This window comes from Vipera ursinii (genome assembly GCF_947247035.1).
Source record: "Vipera ursinii genome assembly, chromosome: 7".
NCBI lineage: Eukaryota > Metazoa > Chordata > Lepidosauria > Squamata > Viperidae > Vipera > Vipera ursinii.
This window is the reverse complement of record NC_139521.1, coordinates 8722411-8744387: the sequence shown is the minus strand read 5'-3', so window position 1 is coordinate 8744387 and position 21977 is coordinate 8722411. Positions and strand designations below refer to the sequence as shown.

At 37.1% G+C, this 21977-nt stretch overlaps 1 protein-coding gene across 4 annotated transcripts in view; it reads left to right on the top strand.

The window, feature by feature from the left end:
- Positions 1-21977, top strand: part of FRYL (FRY like transcription coactivator) — a 142790-nt gene that overhangs the window by 37545 nt on the left and 83268 nt on the right. For 3 of the 4 annotated variants that reach the window (XR_014493084.1, XM_083367889.1, XM_083367888.1), the window contains exons 3-17: positions 724-777; positions 2533-2672; positions 3839-3935; positions 4285-4364; positions 5305-5385; positions 5836-6004; positions 10843-10935; positions 11331-11429; positions 12040-12141; positions 15799-15843; positions 16507-16610; positions 16730-16838; positions 17693-17779; positions 19639-19810; positions 21730-21862. Coding sequence is in view for 3 of the 4 variants with exons in the window: in XM_083367889.1 (XP_083224015.1) it covers positions 724-777; positions 2533-2672; positions 3839-3935; positions 4285-4364; positions 5305-5385; positions 5836-6004; positions 10843-10935; positions 11331-11429; positions 12040-12141; positions 15799-15843; positions 16507-16610; positions 16730-16838; positions 17693-17779; positions 19639-19810; positions 21730-21862 (1565 nt within the window). In the remaining variant the exon portion in view is untranslated. The remainder of the gene's footprint in view (positions 1-723; positions 778-2532; positions 2673-3838; positions 3936-4284; positions 4365-5304; positions 5386-5835; positions 6005-10842; positions 10936-11330; positions 11430-12039; positions 12142-15798; positions 15844-16506; positions 16611-16729; positions 16839-17692; positions 17780-19638; positions 19811-21729; positions 21863-21977) is intronic. The other variant, XM_083367890.1, reaches the window with a different exon arrangement.

Below are 21977 nucleotides of genomic sequence, written 5' to 3'. Positions count from 1 at the left end.
GAACTGCTAAATTGAGTTGGATGGAATGAAAATGATAGTAGACATTAGTACAAAGCAAAGAGCTATTGGGTGTTTCAAGATGGCAGCGTACGATTTTTCGTACATATAATGTGTTAATTTTAATTTTTCCCCACCGTTTTCCACTCCTGGTTTTCTAATGGATCATAATACAAATTTTTAATCTGATCAGTATTGTTACATTATAATTAAATATAATTAAATTAAATGTTATTTCTGTTTTCCTCTTAGGTTTTATAATTGCTTCTTTTTTTAAAAAAAATTGTTTTAACTGTTCTAACTTGTAAATACGAAGTGCTTTTAATTCTGTGTGTGACCAGCCTTACGCTAAATAAATAAATTACATTATAATTGGATTGAATTTTTTGAAATTTATTTGTACTCTTGGATTAATTAAATCAATTTAATCATATATTTTTATTAAATATTCCTTCATAATATGAACTAGACTTTTTTGTTGAAATTTGGTGGTATTCTATCTATTTTTGACTTGCGAAATAAGATGGGTAAGCATGCATGTATAAACATTCTTAGCAACACCATTAATTAAAGATTTATGTGGTATGTAGTAAATGCATTTCAATATAACGTAGAACTATATTTCAAAAATTAAATCTAGAAGAAAAGAGATCAGTTTGAATTATATTGGGTACACGTATAATACTGCATTATGTGTAACTCAATGCTTTATTATTCCTATTTTAGGAAAAACTCTTGTCTAGATCTCTTCAGAGAGGTGAAGATCTTCAGTTTGATCAGGTTGGTAAAATTACTTTACAAAACTTAAAACCCTGTATTTGATAGGGTGCTTAAGTAGCTGAGGCCATAGAAATCTACTGTGTACATTTCCTAGGGACTGTAAGCTGGTTGACAGATTTTGTTGCACAAGTTGGCTAAAAGCAGGTTTCTGCGATATTTTATATTTGAAACATTTCAGAATTTTTTTTCTTAGTTCAGAAGTGTTTAATTGCATCAAAGATACAGTAGTGCTTAAAGGTTTGTGGACCTTTTAGAATTTTCAGTATTTCTGCACAAGTATTACCGAAAATATGATCCGTTCTCCACACAAGTCATGTAACTAGATAAAGAGAACCCACTTAAACACATTGGTCAAAAACATTGTACTGATTCAATTGTTTATTGGAGAAAATGGTTAGGGGTACATAAAATTTCTTATATCTTCTTATATCAAGTTTGGGATTCTATCACTGCCTAAATGTTAACCACCAATAGGAAAACATGTTAACCTATAATGTCAAATTGTGGATTGTGAATCTGTTGGGAGATCATGAGAATTCTTGAAAGAAGCCACAGTTTTTTTTAAAAAAAATTGCATTGGGTATGGCTAATGAAACTCAGGACATTTGTACATGGTATTTTTCCACGTGGTTTCTTTTCTTGGTTAGATGCAAGGATTCTTTAAATCACATATAAAGAATTCTACATTATAAACCATCAATAAAGCATTTTATATTCTATAATTTATAAGACCTATAAATTATGGCTTTTCTGAGAAATATTTTTATATCTCTTGGCACCTGCACAAACCGCTCTAGCAGTAGTAGTAGTAGTAGTAGTAGTAGTAGTAGTAGTAGTAAGAAGAAGGTTAGTTGGAAGGGACCTTGGAGGTCATCTAGTCCAACCCCCTGCTCAGGCAGGAAACCCTATACCATTTCAGACAAATGGCTGTCCAGTCTCTTCTTAAAAACTTCCAGTGTTGGAGCATTTACCACTTCTGGAGGCAGGTTGTTCCACTGGTTAATTGTTCTCACTGTCAGGAAATTTCTCCTTTGTTCTAGGTTGCTTCTCTCTTTGACTAGTTTCCATCCGTTGCTTCTTGTCCTGCCTTCAGGCACTTTGGAGAATAGCTTGACTCCCTCTTCTTTGGTGCAGCCCCTTGGATATTGGAACACTGTAATCATGTCACCCCTAGTCCTTCTCTTCATTAAATTAGACATACCCAATTGCTGCAACCGTTCTTTATATGTTAATAGCATCGAGAATACCCGTGTAGAAGATTATACGATCGTAAAGTCAGCGTGTTTCACTATTTTAAATGTCGAGTCCTTCAGAATGGAAATGTTTCTGTTGGGTGGCAGCGCCATATTGTGTGAATCACGTTTTTCTACAGTTGCTGTTACACCCATCAAAAAGAAATGTGGAATGAGAAATGAGTCGCTGTCCTAAAAAGAAAAAAGAAAGATTATTATTTTTTATTTTAAAAAATATCACGCGATATGTCATACAAATTCTTTTATCTATTAAGGATCACAGTGCAGAGTTTTGAGAATGCAGAACTAGTATAATTTTTAGTACAAAGCTGGGTGTTTATGTTTGAATAAATATGTGTTGAGATTTTTTTTTTACCGCAGCATGAAAACGTCAGATGATGCCAGGGTGTTTCAGCTGCGCTACAGTTTGTACATCCACCCACAAATATCTTAAGAAGATTCTCGAAAAGATATTATATAGATCAATAACTTTATAGAAACCCTTAATATTTTATCTTGACAGTTGATAAGCTCTATGAGCTCAGTAGCAGAGCACTGTCTTCCCTCCTTATTACGCACCTTGTTTGACTGGTACAAACGCCAAAATGGAACTGAAGATGAATCCTATGAATACAGGCCTCGGTCCAGCACAAAGTCTAAAGGGTGAGTCATTGTAGTGATAAACACCTGTGGATAATTGCACCCTCTAATGACATATTCCAAGACTAATTAGACTTTTCATATATGTCTGCTTTAACATGGTCTAAACATATTAGGCTTGTCATCTGTCAACTTTAAACTCAACCCCAGTCCATGCTTTCCTATAGGTTAGTCTCCAACTTCACAACTGGATAAACTTAAATAACAGATAATACTTAAAGGTAAAGGTAAAGTTTCCCCCGCACATGCGTGCTAGTCGTTTCCGACTAGCCATTTCAAAGCCGAAGAGCCAGCGCTTGTCCGAGGACGTCTCCGTGGTCATGTGGCCGGCATGACTAGACGCCAAAGGCGCACGGAACGCTGTTACCTTCCCACCGTGGTGGTCCCTATTTTTCTACTTGCATTTTTACGTGCTTTCGAACTGCTAGGTTGGCAGAAGCTGGGACGAGCAACAGGCGCTCGCTCTGTTACGTGGCACTCGGGATTCGACCCGCCAAACTGCCGACCTTCTGATCGACAAGCTCAGCGTCCTAACCCACTGAGCCACCGCGTCCCTTTTTAGATAATACTTATGGCTGGTCAAATATTGAAACATAGCTTTAAGGAATTAATAAATGTGACGCTGTGAATACAAGGTTCACCATGCGAGACCAGGCCGTTATAGCCTGTAACTTAAAATGGCAGAAGATGGCAAAAATAATTTGTTTGGGGGAAAAATAATTCAAAGAAGATTGTAAATTTTCTAAAAACAATAAAGCAGCACGTGCTAATGGCTAGTCAGAGCTGATCAATTATTTGATTATAGCCACAAGCAGGAAAATGTAAGTAGCTTTAAACTCAAGATACTCAAAAGCAATTAGCAAACTGTCTACTGTAATTCCTTGTTTGGTTAAATATAGCAGCAGTTCCTGACTGTTGCTTTGAGCATTAATGATCAGTTGGGTGTTTGGACTTAAATTTCCTAATAGATATTTTTTCCTATTTTTAATTCTTTTTGCTGCTGTCAGATTGTAAGGGCAGTATGGAATTCAAGGATAAAGATGGGCATTGGTGTAGAAAGATATTGTGTAACTTTTTTGACTGTATGCATGTACACAAAAAGTTACATGTATTTCTGTTTTGAGAAAGTAGCTTGTCTTAATGTCAAATATATATATTTTTTCTTTTAGAGATGAGCAGCAGCGCGAGAGAGATTACCTACTTGAACGAAGGGACTTAGCCGTAGATTTTATTTTTTGCTTAGTTTTAGTAGAAGTTCTGAAACAGGTAAGTTCTTGAATTTCTGCTATATATAAGCTATTTTTTTAATTACAGAAAAAACAGCTGAATGTCTTTGTATTCTGCTTAGAGATGGAACGCTAAACTGTGACATGCTAGTCTCATTTTCTTAACTGTGCACTCCAAAGTATAGTTCTGTTAAAATGAAATAAACTATTTCTGTGGGAAAAGGAGGGTTCAGAATTGTAGCATGTCGTTTAATTTATTCAGATACCCAAATAAAAACACGCCCTTCTGTTTATTTGCACATATGTTTATCCAGTAACAGTGACAATCCACATTCCAGCAAAATGTCTTAAGCCATAAGGATAAGGAGTACATGCCCTCTCTATTACAGATACCTGTTCATCCAGTGCCTGACCCCTTAGTTCATGAAGTTCTAAATTTGGCTTTCAAGCACTTTAAACACAAGGAAGGGTAAGTATATTTAGGAAACCAAATATATTTAAATATTTCTGACTTTTGAGTGAGTAGTGACAATTCCAGTATCTCAGGGAAGTTGCGCTAACGCAGATGGGTTTTTTTTTTGAGTTTATCTTGTTAATAAAAAGCTAGCCTAAGTTTTATTTATATATTATTATTATTTTTGCTAAACAACACCTTCATGATTTAACGGGTACCCATCCTGTTGAGTTTGTCTACATGTATTCCTAAAGAAATTGTATAAAATTGAGGCCTGCCAAGGGCTTGGATCCCATGAGAAAGAACATGCAAGCACCCCCTTCCCATTCTATATTGCAAAATAATAGCATCCGTATTAAAATGCTGATTTAAGAATATCTAAAATGGTGTGATAGTAAAATAAATAGCTCTGAATGGATACAGTAAAATTAAACGAGTCGACATTATCAACATTTAAAATTCTGCCTAGATGTGTAGGACATTTCCTCTCTGCAATGATCGCACGATTCTTGGGCTTGTTGCTATAGGATTAGTGCAACATTTGGTACAAATATTGGTACAACAGGGATTTTTGCACCATTGTGAATTAAAAGGGCAATATGGATGATTGTTTCAGGTTCTGGTAGCTGTCAGGAGCAGAGAACAAATGATCTGAAAGTTCTGTGAGAAAGGGCTGTCAGGGTGCCTGTGTAGGTGTGGCATTGATTCCCTAGATCTGTTACAGCAGTGGCCCCCAGCCTTTTGTTTAATGCCCTTGTGATTTGCTTAACAATCATCATAAAAATTGTAAAATCGAGTCTGATTCGACATACACAACCACAGCAAGTGACAGTGGAAATACAAGTCCCAGTTGTGGCTGTAAGTTGAGGTCTGCCTGTATGTGCAGCATTGTCTTAGTTGTATCCTAATATCAAAACGTGTGGTTTTTCTTTTGTACATTTTCTTTTCATTGTAGGTATTCAGGGACCAACACTGGAAATGTCCATATCATTGCAGATTTATATGCAGAAGTGATAGGGGTTCTTGCCCAATCAAAGTAAGCGACTTCTTTTTCAACAGTCAAAAATGTCTTCTTTGCCACATGTTTATGTATAACTGTAAATGCTTAGTGATCATAGGTAATGTGCTTTTTTAGCATAACAAATAATTATTTAGTTAACTATTAATATCATCTAGTGATCGGTTGTCACAGAGATAAATTGTGTTGCAAGTATCTCTCTTAATGAGTGCATTCACTTTGAGTATTTTCTTTTAAAATGTTTTTTCTTTCCTATCTCAAACACACAAGAATGGTTGTTGGTGACATCACTGTTAAAAGTCAAACTGACTTTCTCATATATCCTAATGTGATCTAATATGGCCCAGTATTGTCTGTACGGTTGTAAATGTCTTTTTTAAAAAATGGGTGCAATTATTTTACTGTTTACGGGAAATCGTTTTATCCATTCTTTTTGAAAACCTTGCTATCTGCCTCTTTTTGACTTAGGTTTCAAGCTGTTAGAAAAAAATTTGTTACAGAATTAAAGGAACTGAGGCAAAAAGAACAGAGTCCTCATGTGGTACAAAGTATCATCAGCTTAATTATGGGGATGAAGTTTTTCAGAGTAAAAATGTATCCTGTGGAAGATTTTGAAGCATCATTTCAGTTCATGCAGGTAAGCTATTTCCTTCTATCATAGATAAGGATCCTTCATTAGTTTATACTTTACAGAATACATGAGTGCAGGTTGTTGCTATATATTTCCTTAAAATTAAGTAGAAAAAGAAATAAAGGATAGTAAAGTGGACACAGATAAAAGACCATGGAAATGTTTAAGTATGTGACATTCTGTTTGAAGGAAAGTTGGACTTTGAAGAAGCAGGATAGAAGTAGTTCTGATTCTTTTGAACTATGCTGTTGGGGGGGAGGGGAAATCTTAATACTGTGGGGTAGCCAAAAAAAGGAATTCAGTTGAACAAATTAACCTAGCATCTTTATTCAAGCCATGAATGTTTAGGACAGTGATGGCAAACCTTTTAGAGACCGAGTGCCAAAAACGCAACCCAAACCCCACTAATTTATCGCAAAGTGCCAGAGCCGCATCAGCATTGTGGTGCCCTTGGGGGGGGGCAGGGAAGGGTCTCTGAGTGCTGCTTTGGCATGCAAAAACCAGGGTTGCAAAAATGGGCTGCAAGGCACAAAAATGGCCACCGCCACGGGGTGCAGATACAAGGCGTTGCACCACACAAGAACAGGGAGGGGCTAGTTAGTATCACGCAGGCACTAGCCCCACCCCATTTGCAGCCCCTCGCTTTTCTTCCAGCCCACCAATCGACAATGATTGGTGACCTCTACTCTGCCACCTCTACTCGAGAATGTAATCGGCCAATTCGCCTCCTTTGTGCTGGATGGGGCTCCTGCTCCGGGCGGCAGTGGCAGCCTGATGGACCTGCTGCTGACGGCGGTGGCACGCGTGCCAACAGACAGGGCTCTGAGTGCCGCCTCTGGCATTCGTGCCATAGTTTTGCCATCACTGGCTTAGGACAATATTATCATATTTTGACCACCACATATGTAAATCTAGCTCTCGGGAGAAGCCTGTTATGATGAGCAAGGCAGAAAGAAAGAGAAGAAGGCAACCATCAAGAAGATGGATGGACGCAGTTACAGTGGCAATGAGGGTACCATTGGAAAGCTTTAAAGGACCAAGTTGGAAACAGAACATCCTGGAAAAAATCTGTGTGGTTGCAAAGTGCCGATATGACTTGATGGCATATAATCAAATGATATTATTCTTAGGTTTAATTGTAACTTAGTTAAGCATAGGAATTGCAAGTTGAGCTGGGAGTTATACAGTATGTGTGAGAGGAGTAGTAAGAGAAGTGGCATAATGCAGATCTTTTAGTACAAATATGCAAGAATGGAGTCTTTAAGGAGTCAGGAATGAAAATTAGCTGTAAAGATACATAAGTATAGCTATATATATGTAAAGATAGAAAATTATTATAATGGTGTGAGACTTTGAGTGTAAAAGAGGAGGACCTGTGTGAAATTTAGGCGTAATCAAGGTGGGTAGGAATAGAGAGAATACTGGAAATCTTATTAATGTCCTGCTTCACCAATTGGAAAAATTATGACTGCCACGTTTAAAACTATGTAACATCTCAGACGTGCTTCTAACTTAATTAATGATAATTACATTGCATTATAATACAGATGGAAGAAAAAGGCACTGTGTATATGGCAAGAAGGTTTATTTATCTTAGCGTAAAAAGCTGAAGTAATTTCATCTGGACTGGTAATTGCTATGTTTATTATTGGCTGAGTTGGGATAAATTCCTTTCTCTGTGCATTTATTTATTTCAGTGTATGTTTTATTTATTAAATTTATATGCCACCCATCTCGCCATATATAGCCGCCTGTTTCAGACACACGACTCTGGGCAGTTCATAGCAATTAAAATTCTACAAAAAACAACAAAAACAAAAAAAGAACATACATAAATACAAACTAATCTTAAAAACATAATAAATTTTTTAAAAAAATCAATAAAAAAATCAGTAACTGAAAATGACCAAGATCAAGAGCAATCAGCAGAACCACAATACAGATTCTACCGCGCACCCATATAACCCAAGCCCAACGCCAAAACCAAGACTTTAGGCCAGAGGTCTCCAACCATTTGGGCACCGGGGACCGGTTCCGGGGAAGAAAAGGTTTTCCACTGACCGGAGAGTGTGTGGTTTTGTGTGCTACCTGCACCCCACAGATGAGGTTTTGCTTATTTGTGCAGATCGGTTGTTGGTATGCCGCGGCCCGGTACCGGTCCATGGACCGGGGGTTGGGGACCCCTGCTTTAGGCCTTATGGAAAGTCAGTAGGATGGGAGCCAGTCGGATCTCCAGAAGGATAATAGAGAAAATTCTGTCTTCCTAGGCCCCACTAGATGGCACTCTTCAGCAGATAGGATCCAGAATACGTGTCTCCTGCTGTATCTAATGAGATCAGGGGACAGCGGTCCCTCGAATAACCCAGTCCCATGCTGTGAAGGACGTTATAAATTATACTGTCATCTTGAATTGAACACAGAAACATTCTGATAACCAGTGCAACTCGTGGGATGGAGGTGTAATGTGCTTGATAGTTGAAATTTCTTCACCGTTTAAAAAGTTAAAAGAAAACCAGCAGATTAAACCTAAGTTGGAAAAGTTACTTTCACCCTACCTGACGATCAGCACAAAGCCGTTGGCTAGTAGGAATTCTTGAATTCTAATCCCCAAAACATCTAAAATAAAATTCAAATTATGTAGTGGTTTACATATTATTTATTTCCTGTAAAGAATGTTAATGTATAACCCGCTACAATTAGATTACTAGTTGCAGTGGGTTATACATTAACATCCTTTACAGGAAATAAGTTAGGGGAAAAGAAAGACTCTCTGTGGAGAACTCTAAATTCAGAGTTAACTGTGTAATCCTCTGGGAATGTGTGGATAGGTTGACTTTAAAAAAAAATCCTCTTGGTTTCTCGTAAGTTTCCAAATAGAATTTTACTCACGAATTCTGGGAAGTATTTCCTGAATGCATGTATCCATAGCTAGAGATTGGGTATTAATTGTTCAATTACATCATAAAGAGCAAAAATAATGAAAAAGCCATCAGTTTATAAATAAATAAATAAATAATTTTATTTGTATACCGCCCTTCTCCCGAAGGACTCAGGGCGGTGAACAGGGCAAACATATAAAAATACAAAATACAAAAATTAAAAAGGAATTAAACAAGATGCCCAAGTTAACAATACATTAAAATACATTTAAAACAACAATAAAATCCAAACCCCATCCCCCATCAGGCCAGGCCGGCTTGTTCGAACAAATAAGTCTTCAGATCGTGCCGGAAGGAGCGAAGGTCGGGCGCCATCCGGAGCTCAACCGGCAAACTGTTCCACAATTCCGGCGCGCCCACAGAGAAGGCCCTCCCCCTGGGGGCCACCAGGCGACATTCTCTGACCGGTGGCACCCTGAGGAGGCCCTCTCTGTGGGAACGCACAGGGCAGAGGGAAGTTGTCGCCGGCAGCAGGTGATCCCTAAGGTTTGAAAGTTTCACGCACTTGCTCTTCTCAGGGATATTCCAAAAAAGGGACAGCTTCTTTCTTCAGCTATTTGTCCCAACGTCTTGATCTTTGTCAACAATTGAAATCAGTATGGAATAAAAGAAGAATTTTGTGATCCACTCTACTTAATCGTCAGAAAGGAAAGTCAACAAGCTGAAGTATAATTATTTCCTTATCATATAACTAACTACTTTGATAGTAGCATTGAGGCCGTCTCATACATCTCTAGGTAAAATTTTGGAAGCCACCATTTGGCTTGTATGACATTTTGCATGCTAAAATCATATAAGATTTTTTTTTCCTGAAATATTGTTTTTGAATATGGCATTGCAGGAGCATAATCAGTACCAATTCTGGATACTTTTTTTTTTTTTAAAAAAAACACCAAATCTTTGTTTTGAATATTTTTTCTGTGGCTTCAAAATATCAATTTTGCAGTGGTCTTCAAGACTTGAAAAAATATGCCTTAATATGTGTAATTGAGTATCACAAAGTTGAACACGGTCATCATTTGGTTCATCACAAATATTAGCAAAAAAAAATGGCATTTGGATCGTCACAAATGTTAGCAAAAGTGCAGTATTTTAAAAAACCTGGAATTTTGCATAGGAAAAAAATTGTTCGTATCTCCGTTAGCTTCAGCTTATGTATATAGATGAGTCAAGTTTATTAACAGTCAAAGTGTAGGTTCGAGTCCCACCAGGCTCAAGGTTGACTCAGCCTTCCATCCTTCCAAGGTAGGTAAAATGAGGACCCAGATTGTTGGGGGCAATTAAGCTGACTTTGTAATAATGCCGCTTGGGGGGTGTGTGAAAGCCCTAATAAGCAGGCATATACATAGAATGAAGGTTACTGCTAAGCTTGTAAGCCGCCTTGAGTCTTCAGAGAAGGGCGGGACATAAATGGAATTAAAATTAAAAAAAAAAAAATAAAGACTAGAAACCAGAACAAGTTAAAAACACTCGAGGAATATCCAATTAAAAATTCTAGAATAAAATAATAAACAGATAAAATCTATATTAAAATCACAATTTGGCGTCCAATCTGTCAGTTACACATGAGCAAAACACAGCATGGCTTAACTATACTATAATATCAATCCTTAAACTGTGAGGCCCATAGTCATTAAATACTAAAATGCAAAAGAGTGGTAATGCAAACAGATTTGATGTTATTAGTTGTGTAAAATGGTCGATTAATCACATGTTTCTAGAATAAAAACACTGAAGAGCTGTTACTTTAAGGTTTCTAAATTCATTCCAGTTTAAGCTGGACTATTTTGTTGCCTGTAATCTAGTACTTTAACTACAATTTATAGGGTTTCGTTTTCTGTTATTTTCATTTATTCATTTATTTATGTGGTGCACAGCAGAAACTTGACAGCTATTTTCTTTCAGGAATGCGCACAGTATTTTTTGGAGGTAAAAGATAAAGACATAAAGCATTCGCTTGCTGGTTTGTTTGTAGAAATCCTCATCCCTGTTGCTGCTGTAAGTACAATTTATTATTTCACAAATACAGTATGTGGTATATATGCAAAGGTTTTCTCCTCAAATGGAATTTGCAGGTCTAAAAAACCCACTTTTTTGTATTTGAGTGTACTTTGCCATACAGATAATGATGAATGTAGTCTAATTTTTTTTACAACCAAATATGTATTTTTCTTTTTAAAAAAATCCATTATGGGTTTTCCTTGTAATACTAAGGCTTATATGCAGTATTCGGAGTAAATTTTTAAAGTGTTTGGACTTGGACTAAGTGTTATGTTGTATAAGTGAATTGCTTTTATTAGCAGGATTTAAATGTGTGAGAAAGTATTGCATGACCCTCGTGCTTTATTCTTGAAGATATACTGTAGACCTTTGATTCTTTCTTTTGATTCTAGGCTGTTAAAAATGAAGTGAATGTGCCGTGTCTGAAAAATTTTGTGGAGATGCTGTATCAGACAACTTTTGAGCTGAGCTCAAGAAAGAAGCATTCATTGGTATTTTAAGTTGATTATTTTTTGTCTAAGACACAGTATGTGCAATTTGATAGTATGTCATACAGCAAATATCTGGGATCACCAGCCATTTAGGGTGTCAAAATTTGACAGAGAACTACAAGCTTTTTTCTTGATAGGATACTTTAAACAACTGAAGTTATTGTATTTTAATCCAATTTTAGCCCAATTATTTTATATTATGGACTGGTTCTCTGTATGCGTAACAACTGAAGGAAGCATTTTCAGTTGTGTAAACTAATGTCTAGAAAACTTTTCCTAGGTGCCAAACCTAGGTTTTGTTTGAAGGGAAAAGCTGTTTTTCCCATATTGGTTTAAAATGGGGCTGTTTGCTGAGCATTATAGTTTAGATTCATTTATACTCCCTATGTATCAGGATTCTGGCTAATGTAAGAATGAATCATATATTTGTATTTATCAAACTGTATTTCGCTTAACCATATTTCATTGAATGCACAACAGTAGGTTAGATATATTACAGCTCACTGGTCCGTTGATCATTTTTTACAAGTTTACAGTTTCCATGCTTAATAACCCAAACCATACTATTTTTTGTCTCTGAAAGTTGTAACAAATTATTCCTCTCTCACAGGCTTTGTATCCGTTGATCACCTGTTTGTTGTGTGTCAGTCAGAAGCAGTTTTTTTTAAATAACTGGCATATCTTCCTACAGAATTGCTTGTCTCATTTGAAGGTAAGGACTTTTTTCCTCATGCTTCTGTCAGATTTAGTAAGTAATATTTTCAATCTGGATTAACCACAAAATGAGGTCCGTATAAAATAAACGTAAGGCTCTGACAGAAGAGAATGTGTGTAGCTCGGGGTCGAACTGTAGAGTCCTTAGCGTTCTCTGAGCTTGTTGTTTACAGATGGTAACAAATGGTTTGATTGCAATTAGGTACCATTATCAGGGCAAGAATAACAACGCTTGTCGCTCACAATAACCTGTGAGCCCCTTTTTAAGCCTATTCGCAAGGCTTGCAATGTGAAGCGGTTTCAAGTCTAGAGTTGACCTATTCCTGCATATTTCTCAGTTGATTTTTCATGTTCCCTGTGCTCCTTTTAACCATTGTGAATTCCAGTTATTTTGAAATTTGCTTTTGGGGAGGTTGGACTTGGTCACGAGTCCTTTATAATACGGTAATTGCTTTCCAGTGGACGCTGCTTGTGAGAGAGCAGTTCCTAAATCCAAGAGTCTTCTTGGAAGTGCAGCTCTGATGTCGACCAACAAGATCAGCAATGTTTTTGCAGCCAGGGGCTGCCCCTCCTTGCTTTTTTTTTTTTTTTTGCTTCTACATTTATTTATTACCCCAAGTTGGATGCTAAAATATCAAGCTGTTTGCATTTTAATGGGAGATTAAGGGCCAACGAGTGACAGTTTGGTGCAGTAGTTATGGCACCAGGCTAGAAATTGGGAGAGTGTGAGGCTTGACATAGGCACAAAGTCAGCTGGGTACCAAGGGCTACTCACTATGTCTCTGCCCTAGGAAGGAGGCAGTGGCAAACTACTTCTGAAAAAAAAATGCCAAAAAAACTGCAGGCACTAGTCTGGGCCTCCAAGTACTGTATCAGACATGATTGAAGAAAATGGCGGAAAAGTGATGTTTAAACATTACAGAATCTTAAATCAACTACCTAGCCCAGGGATAGACGACCTTGGCTCTTTTATGACTCATGGACTTCAACTCCCAGAATTCCTGAGCCAGCACGGCTCAGCTTGGAAACCTCTCCATTTCCCCTCAGCGTGGCTGGCTCAGGAATTCTGGGAGTTGAAGTCCACCAGTCATAAAAGAGCCAAGCTACCCCTGACCTAGCCCCTTAATCTTATAAAAAAAAAGTGGGTGGGAGGATGACATATTCCAAAATAAATCGTGCTTTCACTGAACTTCAGTGGCATAATCTGAAAAGCACTCTGAAATACAAAAACAGGACTGAGGAGTCTTATGTTAATGCAGATTGCTCATCACTAATGTAGATGATCTATTACCGAAATGGATTATCCCCCTTTCTCCTGTAAGTGCACAGAATCCTGAAGGAGGGGAAAAAGAACAAATGGAAAAGCAATAAAAGCATCAGAGATCGGAGCAGAATATGACGTGTTGTATGAAACCTCTGGTGTAACCTTGCTTTCTCTTGCGAGTTCTCTTTCTGTTATTGTGGCGATATCCGTTGGAAGTCATAGGATAGTGGAACGGTCACCATTCCAATAATGTAGTGTGCCCCATGGCCTTGTTTATGATGTTGTCTATCTCAGAGGTCCCCAACATTTTGGGCACCAGGGACCGGTTCCGTGGAGAAAGGTTTTTCCACAGACTGGAGGGTACCTGGTTTTGTGTGCTGCCTGCATCCCACGGATGGGGCTTGGCTTGTTTGTGCGGACCGGTTGCTGGCCTGCCGCAGCCCGATACTGGTCCACCGACCGGGGGTTGGGGACCCTTGGTCTATCTGTATAAGGTATGGAGTCATATCAATTTTAATGGAAAATCTAAATGCACTTTTTAATTATTGTCACTGTAACATTTGAATAACATATGCGCTTGATTGATTTTGTTAATAAATATTGCTGTTAATGTGTGAATTAATAACTACCTAGGCTTTAAATTGCATAACAACAAAATTCAACAGTTGAATGTGTTAGGATAGTATTCTTTCTCTTAACTATTTCTTTACACAATGGCAACTCTTTTGCAACATCTCCACTTTTATTGTCTCTTGTCTACCTGCTGTTGCTACGTGTTAAATATAAAGGGCTGTGCAAGTATCTTTTTAATTTTCTTATTTAGAAGTATCACACTGCTGACAATGAGTGTATAAAAACTTCCATTGTCGGGGATTTTATTTAACCATATAGCATGTATCACATATTTTAATATAGTTTTGTTCCCCTAACAACATAACATTTTATGATGTGGCTCTGTTCAATAGAAACAATCAAAGCTATTACAATATTTGTTTATTAAAAATTGTTTATTAAAAACCTGCAATATTACAGGGTTTTGTTTTTTGTAAAAAAACAGATTTGGAAAAATTATGCATTATATTCAAGATACTGAGATTTTACAATAGAAACATAATTATGCTCAAATTCTGTAATTAGCTAACAAATTTGCCACGTAACTCTATTTCCCTACTATTTTCTCTTAATCTGTTTCAATGATTTTGAAACATCAGTAAGTAGCAAATTATCACAACTCAGAATAAAACTAATACAGAGCTTATATAAATAAAGTGTCAGAAGTAATCCTAGAATTTTAAGATATGTCTTGGAATGCTGGTTGTCGAAACCTTTTAATTATCAACCTGCTCACCTCAATGCAGGAAAATGTGAATAGGCAACTCAGAATTTCCAGTTATTGAATGTGCAGGATCTTTGTCCTAATACAGTTAATTTCACAATACTTCGATTTGATTGCACCTGATAATATGATTCCATTTCTTATCGTGGGGTTTAAGTGAATTGATAATAACTTTGTGGGTGTATGGATCAACTTTTGGATCAAAGAGAATTAGCAGTGTAATCCTAGGCATGTCTGCCAGAAGTTAATCCCACAAAAGTATGGAAGTTTTGTTCCTAGAGAGAGGTGCGTAGGATTGTAGTTGTGTACATAGGCCATAAAGGAAATACAAGTAGTTTTAAATATTTGTAAACCAAGAAAGAAAAACAGATTTTGTAAGGAAAAGGGGAAAATATTATTTTTGCATGCTTCTAGAATTGTAAAAGTAAATAATAAAAATAGTCTATAGATAGTCTTTAAGAGGGATCAGTTTTCTATGTTGGAATTCCAGCATCTAGAATGTTCAAAACTGGTCATATCTTAATTGATAATAATCCAATTTTAGATGTAGACTATTCTTGCGTGTGGTTTCTATCTAAGCAGTGACTTATGAAGTATTGTAAATAACATACAGTATATTAAGAATACTGACTTACAGTATTATAGTGTCCAAATCATGCTTGTAGCCGTGATGGTGGTGCAGTAGTTACAATGCAGTATTGCAGGCTAACTCTGCCCACTGCCAGGAGTTCAATCCTGACAGGCTCAAGGTTGACTCAGCCTTCTATCTTTCCGAGGTCAATAAAAAGAGGACCCAAATTGTTTTGGGGGGGGGGAAATATGCTGACATTGTAATTGCTCAGAGAGTGCTGTAAAGCACTGTGGAGCGGTATATAAGTCTAAGTGCTTATTGCTATTGCTTATAAAAATGGAGCCTTTCTGTGTCAAACTACTTCTGTTGAATGGAGCCCCAGTAAACAGCTTTCTGTTTGTCCTTTTTATTTTTTCATCTAACATGCATGTGCTTCCCATTCTCATGTTTGTTATGTTTTGCTGTCTTGCATTGCTTTATTTAGATCCCATCTAACAACAGTATCAGAAAACAAATAGAAACACTTCAGGTGAGTTAATATGCTGTCATAGTAAAGTAAAGTAAGAAATGGCTTTGCTTTGTGTTTTTCTGTTGTTTCATTGTATATTTTATTTGACTCTGAAAAACAAGCAGTTTTGTTTTAATGTATCTCCCCCCAAAAAAGAGTATTATAAAAGTTAGTATTATTTGTGGAGAAAGGATACCTTGATCACGGTATTAAGCATGTTATTATTGCTATTTGATAGCGTTTTCTTTAAATATTTCCTCCAAGTTAGTCACAGAAAGCACATTTTCATTTTATATAAAGACAGAAATAGGTTTGATTTCCCGACTACGTAATATGTTGGGAAGGAAGAGTTTTTTCCTGCAACAAGCACAGCAATGAGATGGGAATCATATTGGATTATTTCTGGGACAGGTTTTGCAAAGCTCATTCCGAAACAACACTTAAACTACAAATGTTGCTATGGTTCATATGTTCAGTAAAAAAAAATATAGACAATTTCTACCTAACATTAATGTCTTTTTACATTAATCTGAGTGCCCAGTGTTTTGTCATTGCAGGAACTTGAAGTATAATTTTAGGAATGCCTTAGTTCTTAGAGCTACTACTAAATAATTTTATCTGCAGTGAGGCTTATGTGAAATAGTAACTGTTGTTGTTGTGTTTTTTTTAAAATGTTTTTAACAGAATAAAGACCCGAAAATGTCTCGAGTTGCACTGGAATCGCTATATAGATTACTATGGGTTTATGTTATTAGAATAAAATGTGAAAGCAACACTGTAACACAGAGGTAAGTCATTTGGTTCAACGTACTAAAATGTTAATAATGTTAAAAGTGCTGTTGCTGCCTTTTGGTAGCGTTGCCAATGGAATTTTTCAATATCCTCTTTTAAATCTTTTCCTGTACAGCCGTCTGATGGGCATAGTATCGGCACTTTTTCCAAAAGGCTCTCGCAGTGTGGTCCCCCGAGACACGCCTCTAAACATATTTGTAAAAATTATTCAGTTCATTGCTCAGGTAAATCCTCTTTATAAAAAAGCTTTAGCCCAAATATGATAACGCCTGACATGTTTCAAAATTTTGCTCATTCCCTTGTTTAAACCCTCCTGCTCTGCAAGAACTTTTAAGTTACGTATTTTTAACCTTTTAAGAGAGCTGCGACGTATATTACGTTGAAACCCAGGAATCCACCCAAACTACTATTCATTAACTTCTGTTAATGAACAGAAGACGTAAAGTTTAAGTTCCATACATAACAAATAGTATATATAGCTTTCTGATTTTTGAAGTTGTTACATTCCCCTATGTAGCTGGAATTTGCTTGTAGGATTTTGGATTAATGTCATCCATTCTTGTTGTTCAGTCTTCCTTAAACGCACCCAGCGGTGCATACAGTACAAACGACAGAAATCAGTGAAGAAATACGGTTGTCTTTTAGAAATGTTTGTATGCCACTATTAATTTCTACACTGGTAAATTTCTAATAAAACCTCTGGGTAAAAAAAAAAAAAGTTCCAACAATTTGAAATCCAGTGATGTAAAATATTATCAAATGTTAGCTGCTAACTGCCTATGCAGGGGAAAAGATTTTGAGCTTAAAATAATCTTAAATTTAGATACATCTTTTTTTTTGTGGGACCTTGATCAACCTACAGATAGTACAAGTTATCTTTAAATAATTTACATTGTAACTTACAATTACCATAATAAATGGGGAAAATGAGAGTGAGTTGGATAGACACACAAATAAAATTGACTAGATATGCCAGTTACCATGCAGGTCAAGTTTAGCATTTTTCCTAAAATGGTTTCGCATATGTTCTGCGGTTTATAAAAAAAAGTTTTATGTAGTTGTGATTTTATTTTTCTAGGAACGTTTGGATTTTGCAATGAAAGAAATAATTTTTGATCTTCTCAGTGTGGGGAAATCCCCGAAAACCTTCACTATTAATCCAGAGGTAAAAAAATAAGAAATCAAAATATTGTTTACAGTTTGTTTTTAATAAGAGTATAAACACATGCGCTGTAATGAGGATCTTCTAAGAAATACTACAGCTAGTTTGACATAGTGGCTAAAGCCTCAGGCTAGAAACGGGGAGACTGTGAGTTCTAATCCCATCTTGGAAAGAAAACCAGCCAGATGACTTTGGACCAGTCAATCTTTCTGCCCTAGGAAACAGGCATTGGTAAAACACTTCTGAAAAGAGATGAAAAGAAAGGGAAAACAAATACTAAACCAGGGGTAGGCAACCTTGGCTCTTTTTATGACTCGTGGACTTCAACTCCCAGAATTCCTCAGCCACCCACGCTGAGGGGAAAGGGAGAGGTTTCCAAACTCAGCCATGCTGCCACAGGAATTCTGGGAGTTGAAGTCCACAAGTCATAAAAGAGCCAAGGGTTGCCTACCCCTGGCCTAGGCCGCTTTATGACTCATGGACGTCAACTCCCGGAATTCCTGAGCCAACCACGCTGAGGGAAAAGGGAGAGGTTTCCAAGCTGAGCCAGGCTGTCTCAGGAATTCTGGGAGTTGAAGTCCACGAGTCATAAAAGAGCAAGGTTGCCTACCCCGTACTAGACCTTTATCTAATAATTCCAATTATTTACTGTCTGTGCTGGTGTCTCATCATCTTTGGTTTCTTTAGAGATTACACAAAGGTAAACTAGAGCAAAAAGAAAATGCTGAGTTTGAGGATAAGCTCCTTTCCCCTCCTGTCTCTCTTTATGAGGAGAAATAAGACAGGATTCTGTTCCCTTTTACCAATCCTTCCTTGTGCTTGGCGAACTAAGTATCCCAGTTATAATGAACCAACTAAACATACCATCTTAACAATCTAGCATTTGTAATTTTGGTGTTTTAGCAATTGAATTAAGGTTTGTTTTAAATTCTGAATTTGGAATTGGCTGAAGCGAAACAGAATCCCTGTTTTTTCTTTCTGCAAAAAGGGGGACAAAAACACACGTGTCTGAAAAACCTTTTGATAGATTTGAGTATCGTTTCCAAAGCCATACGTTTTTCCCATTCTTGTTGAATAAGCTAAAATTGTCTGGCGTCACATGTCCCACACTAAGTCATAAATTGTAGTTGACAAATCATGAGAGATGTTTAAATATTGCACAAAGCGAAAATCAATCTAAGTTCACCATCTCTGGAACTTAGCCATAATAATGCAGTGTGTCCTGACATCGTTGCACAAATTACATCGTGATATGTTGGTATTCATGACCAGCTTTTGCTAAACATATACATGACTCCTTGTAGGGTTGGCTGAGGAAAAAAAAACATGACATTTAAAGCATTTTATCATTCATTTAGCCCAGGGGTAGGCAACCTTGGCTCTTTTATGACTGGTGGACTTCAACTCCCAGAATTCCTGAGACAGCCATGCTGAGGGGAAAGGGAGAGGTTTCCATGCTGAGCCATGGTGGCTCAGGAATTCTGGGAGTTGAAGTCCACGAGTCATGAAGGGGCCATAGTTCCCCCCCATGCTGGCTCAGGAATTCTGGGAGTTGAAGTCCATGAGTCATAAAAGAGCCAAGGTTGCCTACCGCTGATTTAGCAAATAGAAACACAAGAACCGATCTATTTTAAAGCAGATTTTTAAAAGTCATTTAGTGCTTAATTTAAGTGAGATGCCATTTGTGTTTCTTGGGAGATTTTTTTTTAATATATAAAACAAAAGCTCCATTCTGCTAAATATGCGTATGGCAGATGAAGATGAGATGGAGTGAGGCTGTCTTCACTCATTCTACAACATTAACCTGTGGTATGTTGCATCCTTGCTGGTCCCTGAATGATGTTCCTCTTGATTTTTTGCAGAGAATGAATATAGGTCTGAGAGTTTTTCTTGTGATAGCAGACAGTTTACAACAGAAGGATGGAGAGCCACCTATGCCAACTACAGGCGTTGTACTTCCATCAGGAAACACTCTGCGTGTAAAGAAAGTTTTCCTTAACAAAACTCTGACTGATGAAGAAGCAAAAGTTATAGGTGAGTAATTTATGGCTTGGGGAAGGAATAGTGTGTTTATTATCAAAAATAGGGAATAATAGAGAAGTAACTGGTTTTTTTAAAGCACTATCAAATTAACCACATTACTTGCTTATGATTTTGAATAGTACAATGTTTTGTAGCAGCACTAAGTAGTCCTGAGAAAAGACTTTGTTCTTCATATCCTTATTTTTTAATTTCACTTCAGTTGAAATTAGATCAAAGGTAAAGTTTTTGAATAGTGTGTGTGTATGTGTGTGTGTGTACGTACACGTACGTACACACACACACACACACACTATATATATATATATATATATATATATATATATATATATATATATATATATATATATATATATATATATATATACTATAAATATTTTAAGCACCAACAGAACATTTGCATAAGTATTTTTTTTAACTTTGTGAGAAATCTTGCCTTTTATCTAAGCTTGAGGAAGGCTGGAGGCTCTCCCTAACATCCTCATTCATACAGAAACTCGGAATATCAATGAAATATTGGGTTATTTTCTGACCCTCAGAGTGGTTAATATTTGGGATAGAACCCATCCAGCCAACCAGCTCATCTACTATAGCTGGAAGTTAGAAAGGAAAGGCAAACTTCAGGATTTGTAAAATTCAGAATTGTAGTCAGACCTGTCCCAGTCTGATCTCCTAGGGCAGAGGCCCCCAACCTTTTGGGCACCAAGGACTGGTTCCGCAGAGAGAGGTCTTTCTGAGGAGCGGAGAGGGCGTGGTTTCCTGCATCCTGTGGGTGGGGCTTTGCTTGTTTGCATGGACCAGTTTCTGGCATGCCGTGGTCCGGTGCTAGTCCATGGACCAGGGATTGGGGACCCCAGCCCTATGGAAGTAAAACTCTCGATTCCAATTGATTGGAGCGAAAGGTATTTTTACTAAGAGGTGCTGATTGCAGTAGAGACCCCTTGCTTTCCCCAGCCTTCTCACCATGGTCCATCCATGTGTAGCCAATCTGGCACTGCCCAAGATGTTTTGGGAAGCACTTGAGGTGTTTAGGCTGATGAAATTCCACTGTTCTTCCTCAGCTGTCATTCCCCCCCTCCCTCCCCCCAATTTCCCACCCTTGAGGTATACATTTTTATTGCCCATTTGTTCCCCCCTCCCTTCCCCAGTTCATTGATGGCAGGAGGCCAGGAAACGCCAGCCAAGCCGAAGGTGGTGGATCTGAAGGTTGTAGTAATTGCAGTTTTAGTAATTCATTAGGAGTTTTGAAAGAATGAAGTGCGGTTTACTCCTTTCCCCCCCCCTCTGACTTTGTAGCTGACTCCCTGCATCCAATTTTATTGTGCTTGTAAGTAACAAGTAGAATCCTGGATCTTCTATCTAAATCTGGGATGCTTCAGATGCTTCTCCAGGCTGAGAATTTTAATTTTAATTTAATTGGGGTTTTTACTTTTTTCAGGGATTGATGTAATTTTTTAATTGTTTTTAACTTCTGTATTTCTTGTTTTAAATACCCTGTAAACCGCCCTGAGTCCTTCGGGAAAGGGTGGTATATAAATCAAAGAAAGAAAGAAAGAAAGAAAGAAAGAAAGAAAGAAAGAAAGAAAGAAAGAAAGAAAGAAAGAAAGAAAGAAAGAAAGAAAGAGGCAGGACCCCTTTCTCATCCTGTCCCCAATTTCAATTTTCAAACTGGGAAGGAATACAGCTGGTTTTCAGGGATGCTAATAATGTCAGAATAAATTGGATAAATATTTTAAAATGTTTAAACCAATATTTGAGTGCTCAGCTACCCAATTTAAATTTGTGACTTTAAAAACATTTTAAAATAAAACTCGCTGTATTTCGTTTAAAGTATTGTATGCAGGATTTCACTTGTGTCTAATAAGATTCAAGAATCATTTAAGAAACAAACGATATTGAACTTATCCTTTCAGGAATGTCAATATACTATCCTCAAGTGAGAAGAGCACTAGATAGCATACTTAGGCATCTAGACAAAGAAGTTGGGAGGCCAATGTGTATGACTAGCGTGCAGATGACCAATAAAGAACCTGAAGATATGATCACGTGAGTAGCAAATTAATTACAACTAATTCAGTGCAGAGTTATTTTATACTTCAAGTAAAATTGCAACGATATCTTTGTTAATTTTTTAAAAAAAGGAAATTTAGTCTAGATTGCC